Source organism: Ptychodera flava, chromosome 17 (assembly GCF_041260155.1).
Source record: "Ptychodera flava strain L36383 chromosome 17, AS_Pfla_20210202, whole genome shotgun sequence".
Classification (NCBI taxonomy): domain Eukaryota; kingdom Metazoa; phylum Hemichordata; class Enteropneusta; family Ptychoderidae; genus Ptychodera; species Ptychodera flava.
This window is the reverse complement of record NC_091944.1, coordinates 39576160-39599226: the sequence shown is the minus strand read 5'-3', so window position 1 is coordinate 39599226 and position 23067 is coordinate 39576160. Positions and strand designations below refer to the sequence as shown.

Sequence of the window (23067 nt, the reverse complement as noted above, 5' to 3'; positions counted from 1 at the left end):
ACTCAGTCGGTGACCCATTTGTGTCTTTGTTCATTTGAAAGTCAAATTTTTTGCTTACGTGTTGACATACGTGAGCATATGTCGCAGCGATGTCTGTGTGTGTGTCTGTCTGTCTGTCTGTCTGTCTGTCTGTCTGTCTGTCTGTGTGTCTGTGTGTCTGTGTGCTCAATATCTCAAAACCGGCTCATCAGATCAGAATCAAATCTGGTACACAGATTCAGTTTGCAAATGGCAAGAACTGATTAGTTTTTGGTGGATGTGGCTTGCTTACTTTATGCTCATTTGCATAATTAATGATTTTAGAAAAAACGGATATATATTGAGAACGACTGCACTCAATTTGATGAGATTTGCTACAAATGTTGATCACATCAAGATATATCAGCTGTGAAAGTTACTAAGGGGTGACGTGAAAGATAATTACTAATTTGCATATTTAATGAAATTTCCTAATTAGGGGTATATATCTGAATTTACTCAATCAAAATTGACAAAACTTGGTATCCATATTGAAGGTACTATGATTTAACATTATTGAAAGTCATTAAGCATTTTTACTTTATCCAAATCGTAATTTGCATATTTAATGACCTTTCAAAATTAAGGATATATATTTGAATTTACATAACCAAAATTGATGAAACTTGCTACATACATTAAAGATACTATGATAGAACATTATCAAATGTAATTAAGCATTTGAACTTTAGCCAATTCCTTATTTGCATATTTAATGAACTTTCATAATCAGGGATATTTATCTGTATTGACTAGACCAAAGTTGACGAAACTTGCTCTGTGCATTAAAGATGCTATGATACGACGTTACTGAAAGTCATCAAGCATTTTTACTTCATCCAGCTCCTAATTTGCATATTTAATGATTTTTTGAAATTAGGGATATATATTTGAATGTAGATGACCAAAATTGATGAAACTTGCTATGTACATTATACCATTATGTAGGCTAACATTATTGAAAGGCATTAAGCATTTTTGCTTCAGCCAATTCCTAATTTGTGTATTTAATGAGATTTCCTAATTAGGGATATATACTAATGAGCTTTCAAAGTTTGGAATATTTAGTTTGAAGGACTTGACAAGAGGCAATTACACTTGCTATATAAAGAGGTGATACAGTGACAGCAGTCAAAGAAATTAATTATTTCTATTTCAGCTAATTGCGTATTTGAATACTTAATGACCTATAGAGTTAACCTGTGGTGAATATTGTTCATTATGTTGATCGTAATACTTTTAATGAAGTTGCAAACATGTGGCAAAGGTTCAAATTTACATATAACTTCAATATATAATGAAACACGTGAGCATTTACAGTTCATATCTGGTGCACTTAAGTTTTCATGTCAGCTAATTTATAGTTTGCATATCTAATGAGCTTTCAAAGTTTGGAATATTTAGTTTGAAGGACTTGACAAGAGGCAATTACACTTGCTATATAAAGAGGTGATACAGTGACAGCAGTCAAAGAAATTAATTATTTCTATTTCAGCTAATTGCGTATTTGAATACTTAATGACCTATAGAGTTAACCTGTGGTGAATATTGTTCATTATGTTGATCATAATACTTTTAATGAAGTTGCAAACATGTGGCAAAGGTTCAAATTTACACATAACTGCAATATAATGAAACACGTGAGCATTTACAGTTCATATCTCGTTAAAAATTGATAATATTATAAAGAAAATATAGCATATATGGTGTCCCAGTGGAAAACATTCAACACTTATGTATTATATTTTGGACTACTCTTGTTTCTGTGAAGAGTCCAATGCATATGCACTGCGTACTGTTTTTGCTTTAAATGCATGAGGGTGCCATTTTTTTGCTCACGTGTTGACACACGTGAGTATATGTCACAGCGATGTCTGTCTGTCTGTCTGTCTGTCTGTCTGTCTGTATGCTCGATATCTCAAAAACAGCTCATCAGATCAGAATCAAATCTGGTACATAGATTCAGTTTGCAAATGGCAAGAACTGATCAGTTTTTGGTGGGTGTGGCTTGCTTACTTTTTGCTCATTTGCATAATTGATGATTTTAGAAAAAACTGATATATATTGACAACGACTGCACACAATTTGATGAGATTTGCCAAAAATGTTGATCACACCCAGATATATCAGCTGTGATAGATATTAAGGGGTGACATAAAAGATAGTGGATAATTTGCATATATAATGAACTTTCCTTATTAGGGGTACATATCTGATTTGACTTGATCAAAAATTGACAAAACTTGGTATGTATAATGAAGATACTATGATTTAACATTATTGAAAGTCATTAAGAATTTTTACTTCATCAAACTCTTAATTTGCATATTTAATGAACTTTTGAAATTAGGGATATTTATTTGAATTGACTTGACCATAATTGATGAAACTTGCTATGTACATTGAAAATACTATGATGTAACATTATTGAAAATCATTAAGCAATTTTACTTCAGCCAATTCCTTATTTACATATTTAATGGACTTCACTAATTAGAGATACATATCTGAATTGATTCGACCGAAGTTGACAAATCTTGCAACATATATTGAAGATACTATGATACAACAATATTAAAAGTCATGAAACTTGTTTACTTCAGCCAATTCCTAATTTGCATATATAATGAACTTTCCTATTAGGGATATTTATCTGTATTGACTAGACCAAATTTGACAAAAGTTGCTATGTACATTAAAGATACTATGATACAGCATTCAAAGTCGTTGAGCATTTTAACTTTAGCCGATTCCGTATTTGCAAATTTAATGAATTTTCCTAATTAAGGATATTTATCTGTCTTGACTAGACGAACTGCTTTGTACATTAAAGATACTATGATACAATATTATTGAAAGTCATTTAACATTTTTACTCCAGCCAATTCATAATTTGCATATTTAAGGTAGAACGCACCTCGGGGACAGACATTCGGACTCTCAAACTTTTACAATTCTCTTCTGATATACCTCATGTGGGAGTTCATTATAAAGCTCTTGGTGAAAGAAAACTTTTCCATGGCTTCGTTTTTCGAAATTCGAAAATTTTTATTTTTCTCCATAGAGTTAACACAGGGATGGCGGCCATTTTGAATTTCTAATATCAGTAAATCTTGGGTAATTTGTTTCTCTTGTACCAAAATTTGCATGGTGACCCCCTATATTTATTCTTGATTTTGAAAGAGATTTGAAAGATTCCTTGAGGAAAGTTAGAGCAAAAGTTTAAGTCTTTCACTTTCGAGGTGCATAACTACCTTAATGAGAACATTTCAGTCAATATCTAATTTGCATATTTTAAAGAACTTTCGTGATTGGGGATATACTTGGATTTAAAATTAATCTGTGGTGAATATTATTCATTATGTTGATCATAACACTTTCAATGAAGTTGTAAACATGTGTCAAAGGTTCAAATTTACACATAACTTTGTACCAAGGTCAATCAGTCTATTGAATCAGTTGTAACCTGATGTGTGTCTGTGTACATGTATGTATAGGTATTATTATAAGTACATTTAGTCTTTATGTGTTATATTAATTTTTCTTTTTGTCTTCTGCCAATGTACACAAAATTTCATGTAACTATTACATGACAAATAAAGAATGAATGAATGAATGAATGAATAACTGCAACATATAATTAAACACGTGAGCATTTTCAGTTCATATCTGGTATGTTTGGGCAAACATTCATTATTTATCTTGCTCAAAATTGCACATGTAGTCCCAATGGACAGTTTATTGTACTTGTATAAACACCCCTTAATGAGTATATTCCCTTGAACTTGTTTTAGTTTGGAAGTAAAATCACAAAAATGATGCGAAAAAGATAGGATCTAATACCATGCATTTTATGTATACACATTATGTTTTGTCTGTCAGTACCCATTTAAGTCAGGTGGTGAAGAAATTTGACAGGATATGCAAATTACTCTTCTCATAGTTTCTAATTGAGAATATCCAACCCAAAGTTACCCAACATACTCTGCAGATATTCACTAGGTGAGAAATACCTTTTCTGGCGGCACTTGTGAAAAATGGCTGCCTTGGCAACGCATTAGCAGATTTTCAGTTGTTCGCTATGATACATATTAAGACACATCTGAGCCAAATTGGGTGCTTTTATCAAAAAATGCACAAATGGATTAGCCATGCTGCACCACTAAAATTCTTTACAGGATCATGTATTTCAAGGGAAATATGCCTATTAAAAATGGTAATTTCATCACTTTTAATTTTTTAGCTCACATTTGGTGTACCAATGTGAGGTTCAGTATAAGCTGAATCAGTTCATTTGCATCTGATTTGTATGTCTGTATGTCTGTATATTTGTGGGTATGTGCGGATGTATGTCCGTCACACACAAAGGCTCCCATACCGTCAAAGCTACCATCTCAGTATTTGGTGTACAGGTAGATGCAGGGGTTGAGATGTGAATTTGTTCAAATGAACACATCAGTGTCAAAAATGTGCAAATGAGGTAAGAAAAAGTGAAATCCTGCAAATGTGCAGGAGGCATGTCAGTGAGAAACAGGCAAACTCCACTGATCTTGACTCATTTCCTGTCATTGTTTATGAACTGTTACATATTAACAGACCAGCTGCAACCATAGACAGTAGATGGGGGAAGACCGTTTATACTAAACTAAGAGGGGCTTGTTTCTGCTATGCATGTTGCTAAGGTTGACCTCCAGTACCTAAAGTTAGACCTTAATTACTTTTGCCATTCTTGTTTTTCTGGTTTAAATATTTCTTGTTGTTTTTCTGGCTGTACTGTGCAGAAATCATTGCCATCAATGTAGATTTCTCCTCCACTGAACAGATAGAAGAGATTATTGTTGATCATTGGTAACCCATACTGGTATATACCAATTCTGATCAAATTTGAGCGACACTGTATAATTGCTGTATTTTTTTTTCAATACTATGACAATTATTGGCCATGAGGTTTTACAGCACAAAAATCTTCTTAACTTTTGAATGACTGAACCCATTTTGATTAGTGACAAGTTTGGTTGGGTGTTTTTGGGCATGGTTCTGCATAATGAATTTGTTGATCACAGTTGCCATCGTTCGCATTATCTGCGTAATCTGTTACTCAAATCACACTCAGGCTCGGACTAATATAGATACGTACAGTCTTCGTTTCCCGGTTCGTTTCAGTTATGCCACGGCAATACTCGAAAAAAGAAAGAAATCGAAAGGAAAAAGAAAGAAACAACAACTATCAACTTCATCAAACAGGAGTTTTCTTGAGTGAATTTACTGAAGTTTTTGGGCCATGTCAATGTTTATTATGGGAATGATTCGGCTACTGACCGCCATGTACATATGGAATATTGGTGCTGTACATAGTAGAAATATATTATCAAAAAAGTAATAAACTTATAGAAAAATTACATATAACCCGAAATTGACAATTTCATATTGTGAATTACCGATGAAAGTTGACTAAACTGTATTCATCTGAACATGGAAGGAGGAACACGTCAGGAAAATGGTAGGAAATAGGTAAATGGCGACGTAAAGGAAGTTTACAACATCGCGCAAGGGTCGAGACTTCTTTGAATCTCGTGTATCACGGTATTTGTAATAGCGATCGCGGTCGGCTGCTCAGTTGCTTGGTGGATGACATCGACAACTCATAACGAGTTATGTTTATTTTCGGAGCAATTGCAAGTTTTGCTTGAAACGTTTGTTAGCCTTAGACTGGAATCAATGACAGACAGGGTCCATCTCTGTTATTGAAGAAATTAAAGTCCAGCCTTTGTCGAAATATTATTACGAATCAATGAGCTGTCCTCCGACATGCGTATCCTAAAGCGTTTACAAGACTGAAGATTGGGTGATAGATTCAAAAGGGGAAAGTTGTTAAAAACATGGATCTCTTCGATTGACTATAATTAAATTGACCATGGAGGCTACCACCATGTTTTGATGGTTGTATTCGATGTCATTCTCACTGCAAACTACAGACTCTGCCTACAGTTTTGTTAGTCCCCACGGACACCATCCGGGAGGACTTATAGGTTTGGTCATGTCCGAGCATCCGTCCATGCTTGCGTGCGTGTGTGCATCCGTCCGTCCATTCACGCAGATATCTCAGACATGCCCCCGTCAATTTCTTTAAAACTTTGCACAAGGATAGTACCCTACCCCATACAGATGCACGTCAATTTGTTTTACAATGCGATCAAATTTGGCCATGTTAGAGGACTTTTTAGTTTACAAATTACACATAGACTCCCATTAAAATTTAGTTTCTCATCGTATTCATATTGCAAAAAGGATGCAGTGACACAGTTTTTAGTCCCCATGGATGAAGTCCAGGGGGCTTATAGATTGGGTCATGTCCATCCGTGAGTCCATTTGTTCACGCTGATATCTCAGTTATTTTGACAAAATGTCACGTGACCTCGGTGACCTTTGACCTCTATAGATATTTGTCCATAACTCAGTAACCACAAGTGCTACATCCTTCAAATATCGTATGATGGGACACCTTATGACGTCACATATTGTACTTCACTAATTATGTGCATATCTAATTTTGAACGAGCCAATAGAGCTAGAGGTCTGATATTTTGTATATATAGGGATGACTTAGCAATACAATATTTTTGACAAAATGCCATGTGACCTCAATGACCTTTGACCTCAAATATACATATTTGTCGATAACTCACCAACGAAAAGTTGGCGTCATCCTCATCCTCATCCTCAGCCTCAGGTGACCTTTCTAGCTGACGCTGAATATGACGCTACTCAGCGTCAGCTTCAGCGTCGTATCCGAAGATTGCCGAAGTTGCGCTACCCGATGACGGTTAAATGATAAAATTCGCCCAAAACTTAAGAAAATAACAACTCCGTTCTTTCTCAACTTTCTTTTGAATCGTAAAACTGGTTCGCAGGTAATATTTCATCGTTAGAATATCTCATACAGACTAGTTTTTTGGAAATGTTCGTAATTTTCAGTCCATGGATCCACGGATGTGTTTGTTGGTATCCTCTCAACTCTTGCGTTCAGATTTTCCAAAAATTGGTGCAAAAAAAGTATACGTGGTCCGAAATGTGTAAAAATCGCCACCATGAGAGGCAATATGAAAGCCCTAATTATTCAGAGGACATATAAAACAATTAACTGGTATAACTATGACTTGAGGCCTGAAAAGTCAACGTATTAAACATACAACCTTTGAACTTTAAGGAAATTAAGGGCTAAGAATGTTGCGTTATAACTACATCGTGAGAAACGGATATTAAGAGAAGAGGTTACTAAACATTATAAAATACATACCCCACTGTGTTTTGATTAACATTTACAGTGATATGAAACTTGGAGCACATTTTTAAAGTCGTTTCTACACTTATTATTCCATCAGACGCATTCGGGAATAATCGGATCTGACGCCGGTGAAGCTGACGCTGTAGCGTCATCCTCATCCTCATTTTCGCGTGACCCCTGAGGCTGAGGATGAGGATGAGGATGACGCCAACTTTACGTTGGTGATAACTCAGTAACCACAAGTGCCACACCCTTCATGTATGATATGATGGGACACTTTTTGACTCCACATATTGTACCTTATTAATTATGCACATATCTAATTTTGAGCGAGCCAATAGAGCTAGGGGTCTAATTTTTGGTATACAGGGATAACTTAGCAATACATTTTTTTTGACAAATCTCATGTGACCTCGGTGACCTTTGACCTCAAATATACATATTTGTCCATAACTCAGTAACCACAAGTGCTACACCCTTCATATATGGAATGATGGGACACCTTATGACGCCACATATTGTACATCATTAATTATGTGCATATCTAATTTTGAGCGAGCCAATAGAGCTTGAGGTCTGATTTTTGGTATATAGGGATAACTATAGGATAGTAATTTTTTGACCAAATGTCATGTGACCTCGATGACCTTTGACCTAAAATATACGTTTATGTCAATAAATAAATTACCACAAGTGCTATGTCCTATATTTATTGTAGGTTGGAAGACTTTATGACAACGCACACTTTACCTCATTAATTATGCATACATATAATTCTGGGCAAGCGAATAGAGCTAGAGGTCTGATTTTTGGCATATAGGGATGAATTAGCAATAAATTTTTTTTTCAAAATGTCACGTGACCTTGATGACCTTTGAACTTGATTATACATATATATATATATATATATATATATATATATATATATATATATATATATATATATATATATATATATATATATATATATATATATATATATATATATATATATGCATAACTCAGTAACCACAAGTTCTATACCCTCCAATTTTGATAGGATGTTAGACCTCAAGATGTCACATCTTGTACCTCATTTATTATGCGCATATGTATTTCTTGGCTGGCCAATGCAGCTAGAGGTCTGATCTTTTATCCCGATTTAGAACCATAACTTAGACATGCCTCATGTGTTACAAATTAGGAACAACAACATAGACCTATATGCCCATAAATCTCAACATATACACACCAGCGATACTTCTTAATGACCACATTTCCCTGCCCCATCAAGACTAATACTCCTATTGCAAGTGGGGACTATGTCATTGTCAATGACTTGTTGCTTACAAATTTGATATTTGTTGTGTGGATGCAAAATATGATTACGAGAAATTGTCTTTTTTCATTTTTAGTTCACATTTGGTATACCAATGTGATGTTATCGTATAAGCTGAATCAGTTCATTTGCATCCATTTGCATGTCTGTGTGTATGTATGTACGTATGTATGTATGTCCGTTAACATCAAAAACTCCTAAACCACAGCACCTACTGTCCTAGTATTTGGTATACAGGTGCACCTAGGGGTGGAGATGTGCATTTGTTCAGATGAACATGTTAGTGCCAAAAATGATATGATACATTGAAATTAGGTTGAAATCACCAATTTTGTATTTTTGGGGCAATTTCCTGCTATTTTTGGTCAATTTTCTTTTCCCTAAAAACTACTGATCTGATAGCTTTTATATTTTATGTACAGGTTCCAAGGGTTTATGTGAATATTATAGATTGAAATTAGGATGAATTCTGCAATTTTGTATTTTTGCAGCAATTTTTTTCATTTTTGGCCGAAATCTTTTTTCTAGAAAATTACTTCTCTGATTGCTTTGATATTTAGTAAACAGGACCGTTCCTATGGTGTATCTTAATATGATATATTGAAATTAGGTTGAAATCAGTAGTTTGTATTTTTTGGGTAATTTTTGCCGTTTTTGGTAAAAAAATTTGTTTCTCAAAAAAACTGTCTGATACATGTGATATTTGGTAGACATGTTCCTGCAGATGTTTTTAATTAAATATGTTCAAATTATGATAAAATCTTTAATTACCGTATGTATTTTTGCAGCTACTTTTGCCATTTTGATTCAGCCAATTATTATAACTCATGCCATACATATGCACGTCAATTTGTTTTGCGATCTGATCCAATATGGCCATCTGGCGGCCATTTTCTTTCCTGTATTTGATGTGTGTGTGTATGTTTACGCAAATTTCTCAGTAATACTTGGAGCAATTCCATTCAAACTTGGTACACAGATTACTCTGTATGTTATACATATGCACATTGATTTTTGTTTTGATTTGGTCTAAAATGGCTGCGTGGCTGCCAGGGGTTTCATTAGAAGGCGGTAGCCGGCAAAACTACCCGCCTACTCTCATAATTTTTCTGGCTACTTTTACCAAGATATTATTGGGAGAAATGAAACGTTTGCGTGCGATCTCGATCGTTTTCTAAGGAAGCGCCACGATGCAACAGGCGTAAGACCTGTCGATCAGCTGTCTCTCATGCACATGCGTCATGGACATGCACAGTTTTAGTAGAGGCGTCATCGTCCACTCATGTGATAGAGAGGTTTCTATTAGCTTGTATTATTGGCTGGCTGAACGCGAGGGACTAATTTTAAACCAATGAATGCCTTCGTTATAAGTTCTGTCAAAGCGTCACATTCAACGTTCACTCAACGTAGCTGATTGCGCAATCCAGCATGGCGCATGGCTGACAGGCCGTCGTGGCCGAAGAGGCCTCCTCGCCAGAAGTCTCTTTTCGAGACTGGGGTTCATTTTGTGAAACGACAGAAGGTACAGAGTGAAGGTAAATATTCCTACGTGATTCTGATCAACTTTTTGATGAGTAAGGACTTAGTTGAGAAACAGTTATTAACATCGTAAAACGGTTCACGTACTACCGTTACGTCCGTAGTCTAGTTTGTGTGAAAGTACATGTTGAAGCTTTGCTAGGTTACTACTCAGTCTCAGGTCTAAGTCCTACCCGACGAATGAATTGAAATCAAATATAAAAATTTCCCTGTATGTTGAAAAATGCTGCAAATCAATCTTGTTCAGATGACGTGAAAGACGTATTTTTTTTTCATGACCTTTCAAATCATACCGCGGATAATTTCAAAATTCATCCGAATGCACTTCAGTCGATTTCTAAACTGTGGTCCTGCTTATCAAATTTTCTCTGACAGTGATGGGTGTTCCATTTTGGATCACTGATTCAGGTTACTGATATATGAATGGTGGTAAGTAAAACGATGTATCTTTTCGTGCACGGTGAAGGGTACCGGGTTTTGTTTGTGTGTCACATTAATCTCGGTAGTTGCACTCAGCATAGTAGCACTTTTTGGTGGTTGTGTGGCTTCGTTGATCTTTCTCTGCAATTAACCCTTTGGCACACAGATTCGCTTAATTTCAGTGATCATTGACTTTACAAGTAATTGCTTTAATTTTATCATCTTTGATTCCTTCTTTAGATAAAATCTGCTAAAATGATAATTCATCAGAAATTTTGCTTTTATTAGGCTTTCTCCCATGTAATGGAGCACTATGCTGTTCTTGGCTTGCATACAAATTCAGAGAATAGTGGCTGTGCATGTTGTGCAAATAGTACATGCAAATACAGCCTTTATGAACTAAGTAAAGCTTGCTTCCTGTTTCTCCCTCTCTTTTTTTGTCATTAAATGTGCTTTTTTTTGAAAATCCAAGAATGGAAACATTTTGTTTTTGATTTGACATGAGGTTAAAGGAATTGTCCTTTTTAAAACATTTTTACTAATGAAATTTTTTGTTGGAACTTGTGTAAGAAAAATTTGCAAGTGTGTTACAATATTGAATTGTGGTGTATTTAAATATCTAACTTCAAATTTACCATTATGTTTCTATTGAATTTATTTAGGAGTCTTGCCTTGACCACATTTTTTAAATTTGTTATATATCTTGTCTTTGTTTATTCAGGTGATCACCAACATTTGTCAAATGAAACAGAACAAGTTCCTGATCACCAACATTTGAGAGATGAAATAGAGCAAGTTCCTGGTCACGAATATTCCTCAGGAGGTGAAAAAGAAAAATTTCCTGAGGAGTTCCATGATGTTCACCAAGAACCGACTGATGGAACAAATTCTGTCAGCCAACCAAAGTTGAGTCAAGGTAGTTTATCACAGTCAGTTGATCCAAGTCACAGTAGTGCGTCACAGTCTGAGTCAGTAAAGTTGAGTCAAGGTAGTACTTTGCATTCGGCAAAGTCAAGTCAAGGTACATGTAGTGCTTCACAGTCACCCTGGGTCCAGTCAGCAGCTGATGCTACCAGTCTAATAAAGGAACTGTTTCCAGATGTGGATACGAACAACATACATCAATATCATAAATGCATGAAAAATGGCTGCAGTTCATTTAGCCTGGCAGAGACGCAGAGACTTTCAGAAAAAAAACATCGTTTTAAACATGACTGGTTATTTTCGAAATGTCATAGTTTTTGCTGCAAGACCGGTTTTTGGTGGGCAGTGTATATTGAGAATGAGGGGCTTTACTGTATATTATGCAGAAAACATTCAGCAGTCAATCTTCAAAATAAATCTGATGTCTTCTCAAAAAAGCCTTCTGTAAGATTCAAAAATGATACTTTTGAAGACCACTTCAGCTCAACAAAGCATAAAAATGCAATTTCTGACGAACTGTTGATAGAGTGTCTCACTTTCAGAAAGAAATTGATTCATCAACAAAGGTGGATGCTGACGTACTAAAGAAAACTTTCTATGCTGCATACTGGCTGGCAAAGGAGATTATCTCAAATCGTAAGACTGACTCTCTACTTACCTTGATTGAAAAACTGGGACTTATTGAACTGAAGAGATTTAATCATAGGTCACCTTCATCTTTACGCGAAATATTCACAGTAATTGGTAGTACTATATCACAGTCGATAATAGAGCTCATACAAAAAGCACAGTGCTATGGTTTATTGATAGATGATATGACAGATGTAGCTGTATTAGAGCAGATGATTGGCTTTATACAATTTTTTAACCATGACACTGGTGAAGTAGAGACTGATTTCTTGTTCATTGAAAACCTGTTAGAGAATTCTGACTCAGCAGACAGTCAGACACTTTTTGAGGTGTTATGTAAGAGGTTGGTAGATCTTGAACTTTCCATTCAAGACATGATGGGCATAGTAACAGATGGAGCAAGTGTTATGTTGGGGAAACAAAACGGCTTGGCTGCAAAATTAAAAGCTGTAAATTCTCAGGTTATCTCTATTCATTGCATTTGCCATAGGTTAGCATTGGCTTGCACTGATACAAATAAGTCATTAAATTACATCCAAAGTGTTGAAACAATAGTTACTCAGGTTTGGAAACTTTTTGAATATTCACCTAAAAAAATGGCAGTGTATTTGAAAATCCAAGAGAAAATCAACAATTTAAATATCACATCAGTGTCAAGGAAATTTGTAACCAGAAAGCTTAAAAAGGCCTGTAGAACACGATGGCTGTCCTTTGATGAGGCTATACGTTCTGTACACCGAGACTTGCTTGCTCTACTTGAAACTTTACAGAAGTTGGAAGCAGATCCAACAGCGTTTGGGCTCCTCAAAAAAATGTACACTGTGAAATTTATTGGTACTGTATACTCCATCATGTTCTTCCCATCCTGTCTGAAATGAGTAAGACTTTCCAGCACGGTTTGATAAATTATGCTCATATTCAGCCAACTGTCAGTTACATTAAAGATAAACTTGCAGATGTTAGGGAGAACAATGTACCGATTGAACTCCTAAAAATAGATCTTTCTAAAGGGGGGAGACTAGAACTCTTAGAGTTACACATCACAGAAGAAAATGAAAGATATCTGAAGAGTCTTTCTGGGAAGTATATCACTACACTCATAGAAAATATTGATAATCGTCTGGATGCATCTCTACCAATATTGAATGCTTTTTCCATTTTTGATCCGAGTGGTATCCCTACACCAAATAGCTTAGATTTCAGAGAGTATGGTAATGAATCTCTAAATATACTGGTTGAAAAGTTCTTAAGAAATAAGAAAGACGACATTTTGGACAAGGTACATGCAGAGTGGGGTAAACTAAAGTACGATATACTTTCCTGGAAAAGTGACATGGATAAATCAGTCTCTCAAAATAAGCACACAAGTCCAATAGAGTGGTGTTTAGTCAGGTTGATGAAAATGAAATCCAGTTATGGGCATTTCTATCCTGAAATTGTTCAGATAGCTGAGGGTATTCTTAGCCTCCCAGTGTCAAATGCTTGGCCTGAGAGAGGGGTAAGCAAAGTAAGACTTATAAAGGACAGATTAAGAAGTAGAATGAAAAATGACCTTCTCAATGCCCTTTTACATATAACAATAAATGGGCCTGAATTGTTCTCTAATGAGTGTGACACACTGATTGAAAAAGCTACAAAAAAGTGGCTTGCTGCCAAAAAAAGAAGGAAACTACCTACCATTGCAAAAGTGTCTGATGGGCAATATGCCACTTCTAGTACCTCTAGTTCTGCTGCTGTTGTTGAACTGGTTGACACTGGAATGCAAACTGAACCCCAGACTTTGGATGAATTAAGGGAGGAAGTTCAGGTAGCTTTGAAAGCCCTCAATGTGGAGGCAAAATATGGTCATGAGTCTGAATCAGAAGGCTATGATAGTGACTATGACAGTGAATGAAACTAGCAGAAAATTGGCAGTTGCTAGTTCAGTTTCCATTCCAGAGTAAACTTGCTCAACCATATGCACTGATACAGTGAAAAATTGAGAAATTACATGTACCATGGTTATAACCAGTGAAATACTGATTAGCTGCTGCTATGGTTCACAGACATATCTTAAAACTAGTGCAGATATATTTTAACTGCACCATTCTTTCATTCCGTTATTGTGTTTTTGTCAAAATACAGATGTGTATGCATGTACAAATGTATGTATGATTTAAGGTTCATTAAAACTTCATGGACTAAGAAAGACCTTCCCTATTTGTGTTGTTTTTTCAATAATAGTGGCTACCTTCAGGCCTCGACCTGGTAAATATTTGCTCAAAGAGGCTAGTTGTATTAAATGACCAATTTAAGCTTTTAATATTTACTGATTATCATAAGTTCTAATATTAAGACTAGCTATCATTTAGAAACTGAAGTGAGTGCTTCACGAACTCTACAACGTGTTGAGCGGTCTCAGTCAGAAAAATGTAACAACTTAGCCGGCTATTGAACCACTCTTTTTTGGGAGTGGAGATTTAGCCGACTGGTTCTGTCTCTGGCCTCTCAGCTAGGCGACTGATGCCGTATGTTGTGGGTTCGAATCCGATTGAAAACTATCCGTATTTTCTATCCTGGGTTGGTAACACTGCTGGTGGACAGAATTGTCCCCGAGGTTATCGTTCGCCCAGTTAAAGCGATGAAATTCGTTTCTTCGCTTCGATGTAGTGTGTATGTGCGATGTATGATAGTGAGCATGCGTGCGTGAGTGCTTCACGAACTCTACAACGTGTTGAGCGGTCTCAGTCAGAAAAATGTAACAACTTAGCCGGCTATTGAACCACTCTTTTTTGGGAGTGGAGATTTAGCCGACTGGTTCTGTCTCTGGCCTCTCAGCTAGGCGACTGATGCCGTATGTTGTGGGTTCAAATCCGATTGAAAACTATCTGTATTTTGTACCTCTAAATGGCCTCCAACAGGTCTCCATTTTCAAAAAAGTTCTCACCGTGGGAGGGGGGACACCCCCCTCCCACACCTCCCCCCGCGCCTGCTTCGCAGGCGCCGTACACGCTTTGCGTGCACTTGTCCGCCTACTTCACTTACTTTTCCTTCTAATTCAATTATTAATGAAAACCCTGGCTGCCATTTTGTTTCCTATATTTGACGACTGTGCGTTCGTTCATGTTAATTTCTCAGTGATGCCAGGTGCGATTGCACTGAAAGTTGGTACATATATTAATCCCTATCACATTTATATGCATGCCCATTTTTGTAATGATATGATCAAAAATGGCTATGTGACGGCCATTTTCTTTCCTGTATTTGATATCAATCCACAGGCTCCCCAGGTATGATCCACAGGGATTCCAGGATGGTATTAATATTAATGCTGTGCCCATGCATAGGGGCTCATGAATGCAGATATCTGAGATATACCTGTGCCAAATCTTTTTAAGCTTGGTACAAGGATACAACACTATGGCATACATATGCAGGTCCATTTATATTGGTGTGGCATGCATAATTAGTGCTAATTTGCATAATTTGGGATTAGAGCGCTTTTTCTGGTACAACTATGCCAAATTTGATGAAATTTGTGCAGATGTTTTTCACACAGTTCTAATATCAGTAAATGACATATGTCAGTATTGCATCAATTAATTGCTAATTTGCATATTTGATGAATTTTTGCAATTAGTGTGATGTCTAGAATATACTGCAACAGTTTTAATGAAACAAATGGTACAAATCTTTAGCACATAGCCCTACAATGGTGTACAAAGACACTTAGCAGTATCATGTAAATTAAATGATAATTTGCATATTTTGTTCCTTTTCCTAATTAATGGGCTATCTCCAGAAATACTGTTTTAAATTTTATGAAACGTGGTACAGATGGTAATCTGTCAGCATTATAATACTATGTGAACACATTTAGGAGTATCATGTCAATTAATTGCTAATTTACATATTTAATGAACTTTCATAATTATTGTCATATGCTGCATAATGCTGCATCAAATTTAATGAAACATGGTACAGATTTTTTCCTTCCAGTAATCAAATGGCGTGCAAAGGTATGTGGCAGTTTCTTATCAATTAATTGCTTATTTGCATATTTAATGAATTTTGGTAATAAGCCTGATATATCAAGAAATAGTTCAACAAATTTTATAAAACTTGGTACAGATGTTGAGCTCAAATTGCTTTAACAGTGAAAAAGACATTTATCAGTGTCAAGTTAATGAATTTGTAATTGCATATGTAATGAATTTTCCTAATTAGAGTGATATATCCCCAAATACTGCATTAAATTTAATGAAACTTGGTACAGATGTTGATCTCATAGCGTTGTAAATACAAATCAATGACATATATAAATTAATTGGTAGTTTGCATTTACATAATGGATTTTTGCTTTTAGGGTGAATGTCCAAAGTACTGCATTAAATTTTGTGAAATATGGTACCGGTGATAATCTGTCAGTGTTAGGATAGGATGCAAAAATGTTTGGCAGTATCCTGTCGATTAACTACTAATTGATTCATTTTAATGACCTTTCGTAATTAGTATGGCAGCTTACAGTAGTCCTCTCAGAGGACTTGTAATTAACCCTTTTCCTGCCAGACAGTATCTATTCCCCATCAGCCAAGTCAGTAAAAAGCGGTTTTGAGCCAAAACACGACATATTTTCACCCACTTGGCTCGGTCTGTTATAGCATATTTAGTCGAAAAGAATCAAGTTAACAGTATTTATATTTTCAACAGCCTTCAAATGTACAGTATTATGTTTAAATACACCATATGGAATATGGTGTTTCATTAATTTTAGCCATCTTGACCTGATGGTGAAATATGGACTTTGCAGGAAAAGAGTTAAAAGTACCCATTAACCAGTGGGGACTATGTCATTGTCAATGACTTGTCCTAATTGTTGACGGAAAAAAAAATTACAAAAATACTGTAAAACATTTTGAATTAGCTGCATGCTTTTTTAGCGATTTTGGATTTTCATTGCAATCAGCGGGTTGACAATTTAGCTGAAAAGACATCTTGACCATAGTAAATATGGAGAAAAGTTTAAATTAGTGGCATATTAAACACTTAAAATAAAATAAGCTATTAGATGCTAGCTAAAAAGACTTGTTTTACAGTAGTCTGCTGTACAGTATTGATTTGATATTTGGTTTGCAAATCCCAACAAATATTCTCATATATATATTACCATGTCAGAAAGAGATGAACAATTGCAATATTTTATTTTTCTTTGTTGTTGTTTGTAAAAAATATTTTTACAACAACCACTTCCAATGCTGGTTTGAAATTTAGCATGAAGGTTACAGTGAGTGGTATACCATAACTTATTTAGATTGCGTTGATATGAACAAAATTAATAAATTTTGAGAAGAGATTTCCTTAATTAGGCCGATTTTATTCCTACAGGTACATAATCTTTATTGATCTTTATTGAACCCTATGCCACTCTGGCATATTAGCACATACAATAAAGATATTCAACTTCAAGTTGAACAAGTCAGAAAAAAAGAGGAAAAACTTCCATATTCACTTAGAAATAATATAACATTTCCTCTTTTCAAAATAACAATAAATAAATTTTGCCAAAGAAACAGCTGTGTTATTGTTTGTCATTATTTCATTAACTGTTTCAGTTAAACTTTGTTTCTCATAATGTGGTGATTTAGTTAGTAGGTAAACTCTATTTGGAGTTGAAATGCAGTAAAAAATTTCACTGGAAAGCAAAGGTGAAGGTGATTTTAGCAGGTTTGGTCTCCAACAAATATAGTCCATAATTTTTCAATGTTAAAGAGTTGATTATCAAGGTTGTAAATAGTCACTTCCTGCCATCTGGCCATGGAAGAAACCAAAGTTTACTTTTCCCAGCAGAGTTTCTGAGTTAATGGTTGTATGTTGAAATTTCTCCATGTATCTGGTGTATGGGGAAAATGTAAAAATTGGTTACATGTTATGTATTTCAGTCTATGTCAAATATCGATCATGAGAAATCAAGAAGAGTTTGCTATGTGCCTGTGAAAGATAAAATTTTCGTCAATGCATATGAACTGCCTTTCAGATTAATTGTCGTAAAAATTATCACATAAGTGGAAAGAGGACAAGAAACTCATCAAATTGATGTAATATATTCACCCTGAGTGCCTGTACACCAGCTGTTTGTTATATCTTTATCACTGCCCAAGGGTCAAGGCACATTTGGAGGCCAAGACGAAGTATTTGGAGCTTATAACTTAATAAGTTCTTGATTAAATATGGCCAGCTTCAATATGTGGAATACATAGATGGTGATCTATAACAGAATGGAATCTTGTAGATGTTGATAAAAGAATAAGAAAAAAAAAATTCATAATCTGCAATATTTCTATTGTTTGTTATTTGGTACATATATTGATATTGGGAGGGACAAAGTATGTGATATTTTTGTTGAAAAGCATAAAATTGGTATATATGTATTTTTGAGGTTTTTTCAATTTTTGGCCTAAAGTATTGTGTTGAGGTATTACATGTACATGTCAGGTAGCAGGTATCAACTTTTTATTTTTAAGTTCAAAATATTTGACTACGTAAATATGAGCAAAGTGGAATCTGTGTTTTATCACAGATGTGTTTTGTGATTACACCTAGCTATCTGCCTTCCTTACATCTTCACTGTCGTCCCCTTAGCCAATCGGCTCTTCTACCCATGACTGTTATCAATCATCCTTCCCAGCCAATCAGCCACGTTTGCACACGACACCACATAATCAAGCCTTTGTCTCATCGCTCCCATTCATTCATTCATTCATTCATTCAGCCGCTGAGTTCATGCCATACCAGCTCTGCCTTTCTCACCTGGGCTCGCACAGTCTACCTGTCCCCCGGGACCCCCTCCCCCCAAGCCGTATCACCACCGCGGTGATCCCTTGGGTGCGAGAACCTCTTCTCTGTTCATCATGTTTCCACCTGGGCTCGTACAGTTTACCTGTCCCCCAGGACCCCCTCCCCCCAGGCTGTATCACCACCGCGGTGTTCCCCTGGGTGCGAGAACCCCTTTACTAACATCATTCTCAATTTCTTCCCTCCTTTTGGGGGTCACTTCAGTCATACTTCCTTCGTTTGGGGTTTGGATTCCATCCTGACCCCCATTTCTTGGGAATTCCACTCCTTTCCCACATTGCGGCCTCTCAGGATGGATTCATCATCAAGGTCATTCAGACCTTGACCCGAAGGTCACCAATGACCGTTTCTCGGTTGCTTGACTGAAGGGGCCCTCTCCCATATATTTTGCTCATATTTTATTGTAGGTTAGTCTGCTACTTCTATTTTGACTGTTTTGTATTGTAAGTTTTGATAGTACTTAGTTTGAGATCTGCGAGGGCACTAGTTCTATGCCCCTTACTGCTTTATATTTGCCGTTTCATTTTGTGCTTTATTCTATACTTTGTTGGCGTTTACGTTCTCCTTTTTGCAATAAACCCTCCTGCCTTTCCTCAACTTAGCGGTGATGTGTTCACAAATTAGAAGACAGAAGTTTGTTATTGTTACATGTAATATTAAGGTGGTTAGAATGGCTAGAGGGTGAGTTAAAATTTGAGAAAATAATGACAGTTCCTTGCAGTTTATATTGATAGAAACTAAATTCATGAAAAAAAATAAAGGTCACGAGGTAAGAATACATGAAAAACTGCACAGAAAGTTTTTAAGAAATACGTTATTTTCGCTTTAAAGGTCACGATTGTGGCTTTTTCTGTGGGAGACTTCCTCCATGTGTCTCGTATGATCACTACCAAACACGTATTTGCGCGAAGACAGTCGAAATTCAATAACATGATGAGCTTCAAAGAGCTACTTGCCACTAGTCCGCAAAGAGTTTTCTAAGAGAGGGGAAGTAAACCAGTATTTTTACTTCTGTGAAACCGCTGCCATGATATTTGGTTGCACAGGTGATCATGTGATATGAAATAGAACTGAAATACGGAGCATTATGCTACAGCATGAAAATGCCACGAAAACTTTGATTGGATTGCCAAGTTTCTTTGGCCTTTCTTGAAAATGTGATAAGTAATCGACATTATTAAGCGCTCAAACCGATAGTTTTATCCTTGGTTTGCTAGATTTTCAACGTTATTTGACTATACTCCGCATTTGATTTGTTTCCGACCCATTATTGACAATGCACAGAGGGATCTTGCTTGACAGCATACTGCCGTGTGTGTACATTTATAAAACTTGCATCCTCCAGAATGACATTTGTACGTAATGAGCCGAGGTCATCTGTCTCATAATCAGTTCATGCAATGTTGTATGAAACCTCCTTTGCTAACATTACTCTAAAATTTCCTTATCAGGGTTTATTGAGACGAATTCTAAGTATCGATTGTGCTGTACAAGGTCCACCATTTGATTTTGGTTCCGGCTTTAGTACCTTGATCTTCACATTGCCAGGCCAAACTTCATGTACCAATGTTTGATTTTCTACCGTAACTTATCCGTAACAAACCAGGAGGTTCTTTTTATTCTGACTCAATGTAAATTGGGTCCACTTTTTCAATGAAAACTTTCTGTTTCTGTAGTCTAGAATACCGATGGTGGTGTGGTCAATGTTGAAACTGCTTGTTGATGGGTATCTGTATCGGTACGTCTGCATTCCTTGCGATTGTCAAGTTATCTTTGTAATTTGCCCTTGTGACTAGCTTCAGACAAAGCTTTAAGACGTTTCTGCGCTCTCTTTCCACCTCCTTTGGCCGTATTTACGTAATATGTCACCGCGACGTGACCCTATAAAAGTTAATTAACACACTAGGTCTTACACTGAGAACCAGGCTAGTCTACTGTTTGTTGTTGTGTGAGCGAGGGACGATACGTATGCGCAATTAGACGGTTCCCCTAGCCATGTGCAGAGATAGACACAGCAGACAAGCAAGCTATATGCATTTTCATATGGACAGATATTTAAATCTACCATATTTAACTCCAAAATCACTTGCTAGAGTGTCTGGAAGATCAGCCACAGCAGCTGTGCGCTGAACCACGGCCGTTTTGTCTATGAAAATGGGGTGAAAACAAGCTGTAAACAACGATTTTTGGGCAATTTGGCCTTTTTTTCATAGTTTAAAAATTGAAATGTCGTCACTACAAAACAACGGAGACACAGGAATTTTTTCCTAAGATGTATTTTGGTAGGGAGGCCCATGATAGGAGTTGGCACAATTAAAATTTTTTAAGGCAGTACCAGGTGTTCTGTGTGATTTTGTAATATCTGTAGTATAGAGAAGTTAGTGTCAATGTTTCAGAGCTTTCACCAACACAGAAATTAGAGAAAATTTGGGCTTAAAATTGGAAATTGAGTGATTTTCAAAAATCTGAGAAGCATGCAAAACAGGACAAATTCACCACTTTAAGATCAAATATTTTGAAGAAAAACCACTGAAATGAATGTTTAGAAGTATTAGTTTGATGATAATTACCCAATTTCCAAATAAATTACAACAAATTTCAACAAATATGATATGACGAAGAAATTTATACTTGTGAAAACATGAAATTCATCATTTGCAACAGTTACCATGAAAATTTGATAAAATTGGGCTAAAAAACCAGATTTGTTATTTTTGAGTCAAAATAAATAAAATTTTCAGATATGTTAAATTATTACTTAATTAAGCGATTAACATTGAAAAAAACAATTTTTTCCTCAAAACTATGCAGATTTTATGCAAATTAGATGTTTTACTGATAGGTCAATTTACGACATTTTAGGGATCAAATAAGAAAGACGGGCGAAGTTCTTGCTATTTCAATATTTTCAATATTCTGACGTAGTTTTTAAATATAGTGTACTTTTGTCATTTGTATCATTTGTCAACTTTAAAATTGTTGAAAAAAATTGTCTTCAAATCTGAACTTTTTGCTGTGTGAATTTCACTCACTGGGTCAAAGATCACACGTGCTTTTTTATGAACCATTCCAGCAGCCTTTGTCAATTTCAACACTTCATACCAACACAATTACAATGGACCTTATTCTGTGCTATAGATTTCATTTTGGTTATACTTGAAGTAGTAAAAACCAAACGGTCATTATTTTGTAGTATTCATCACAAATTTTGACTAAATTTTAATGTGTTGCACACTTGTTGTGTTTGCTTGAATTTTCAAAAGAATTTGCAGAGTATGGCTGAAGAAGGAGAACATGAAAATTTTCCGCATACCAGTAGAAAAACAAGATAAAATTTCTTAAAAGGTAGCTGCTTACCAGCTTCGAATAAGGTCCATGATAGATCAACACAATAAATACATTTTACAGTGCTTTGCTGTGGGGTTTTATTTAATCAACTTGGAAAGGGTAAAGTTTTCCCATAAAGGCTGGTCATCACCATCATGGTAACCTTTGTCAAATGTACATATTGTGGAGAGAGGTAAGGTATGGTCTCAATCATCATCTGAATTGCATGACCGTGCACCAATCATTTTAACCAGAGGTAAGTTACCATCATCATTATCTATCATCATGGTAAGTGTCCAGCAGATCACTTCAGTAACATACAGATGGTCGTTGTTGACATATCACAGTAAGTATCGGGCACATCTATTCTGACGAAGTGATGGACAGTATTGCTAAATACAATGGTAAGTACTTGGTTTGATCACTTGATCATATGATGGAGGTAATGCATTAACTACGATGTCCATTTGCATCACTTCATTGTAACTCATTGGTGGATTTTGATAAACAGTTGGTAAGAACTATGTACTACATTTTACATGAGCTGTGTCTCTATCCTGTCTGCTATGTTGATTGCAGTATACTACTGTAGCCAGGTAGGTGGGAGAGTGAAGGGGTGGCAGCCAAACAGTACTCCAAACCTTTCACTTTAGAAGTAAAGTTCCAGGATTTCTCTGTTTGTCCATGTATTATGAGATTCACTGGCACACTTTACCATCAGGCAAGATCTAAAATACATACAATAAAAAAGGTATAATGAAATGAACATCATTAT

The 23067-nt window shown here is 35.8% G+C and overlaps 2 protein-coding genes across 7 annotated transcripts in view; both read left to right on the top strand.

Annotated features, from left to right (window-relative positions):
• The window catches only part of LOC139116311 (germ cell-less protein-like 1), a 353529-nt gene that overhangs the window by 227242 nt on the left and 103220 nt on the right, over positions 1-23067 (top strand). The window contains exon 14 of one of the 4 annotated variants that reach the window (XM_070678945.1): positions 15395-17676. The exons of the other annotated variants lie outside the window; for them this stretch is intronic. Coding sequence (XP_070535046.1) covers positions 15395-15470 — 76 coding nt within the window. The 3' untranslated portion in view covers positions 15471-17676. Of the gene's footprint in view, positions 1-15394; positions 17677-23067 lie in introns of those variants that run through there. 4 annotated transcript variants of the gene reach the window in all.
• On the top strand, positions 10014-14322 carry LOC139116305 (uncharacterized). Of its 3 annotated transcripts, none has more exons than XM_070678928.1 (3): positions 10014-10156; positions 10536-10589; positions 11302-14322. In XM_070678928.1, the coding sequence occupies exon 3, from the start codon at positions 13009-13011 to the stop codon at positions 14026-14028; it is 1020 nt and encodes a 339-aa protein (XP_070535029.1). In that variant the 5' UTR covers positions 10014-10156; positions 10536-10589; positions 11302-13008; the 3' UTR covers positions 14029-14322. The 3 variants fall into 3 exon arrangements, with proteins under 3 accessions (XP_070535029.1, XP_070535031.1, XP_070535030.1); XM_070678929.1 differs by having other exon boundaries at positions 10030-10156; positions 10569-10589; XM_070678930.1 differs by lacking the exon at positions 10536-10589 and having other exon boundaries at positions 10023-10156.

Coding starts and splice junctions, on each gene's coding strand:
- LOC139116305 (XM_070678928.1), top strand. CDS start 13,009: ATGAGTAAGACTTTCCAGCACGGTTTGATAAATTATGCTCATATTCAG.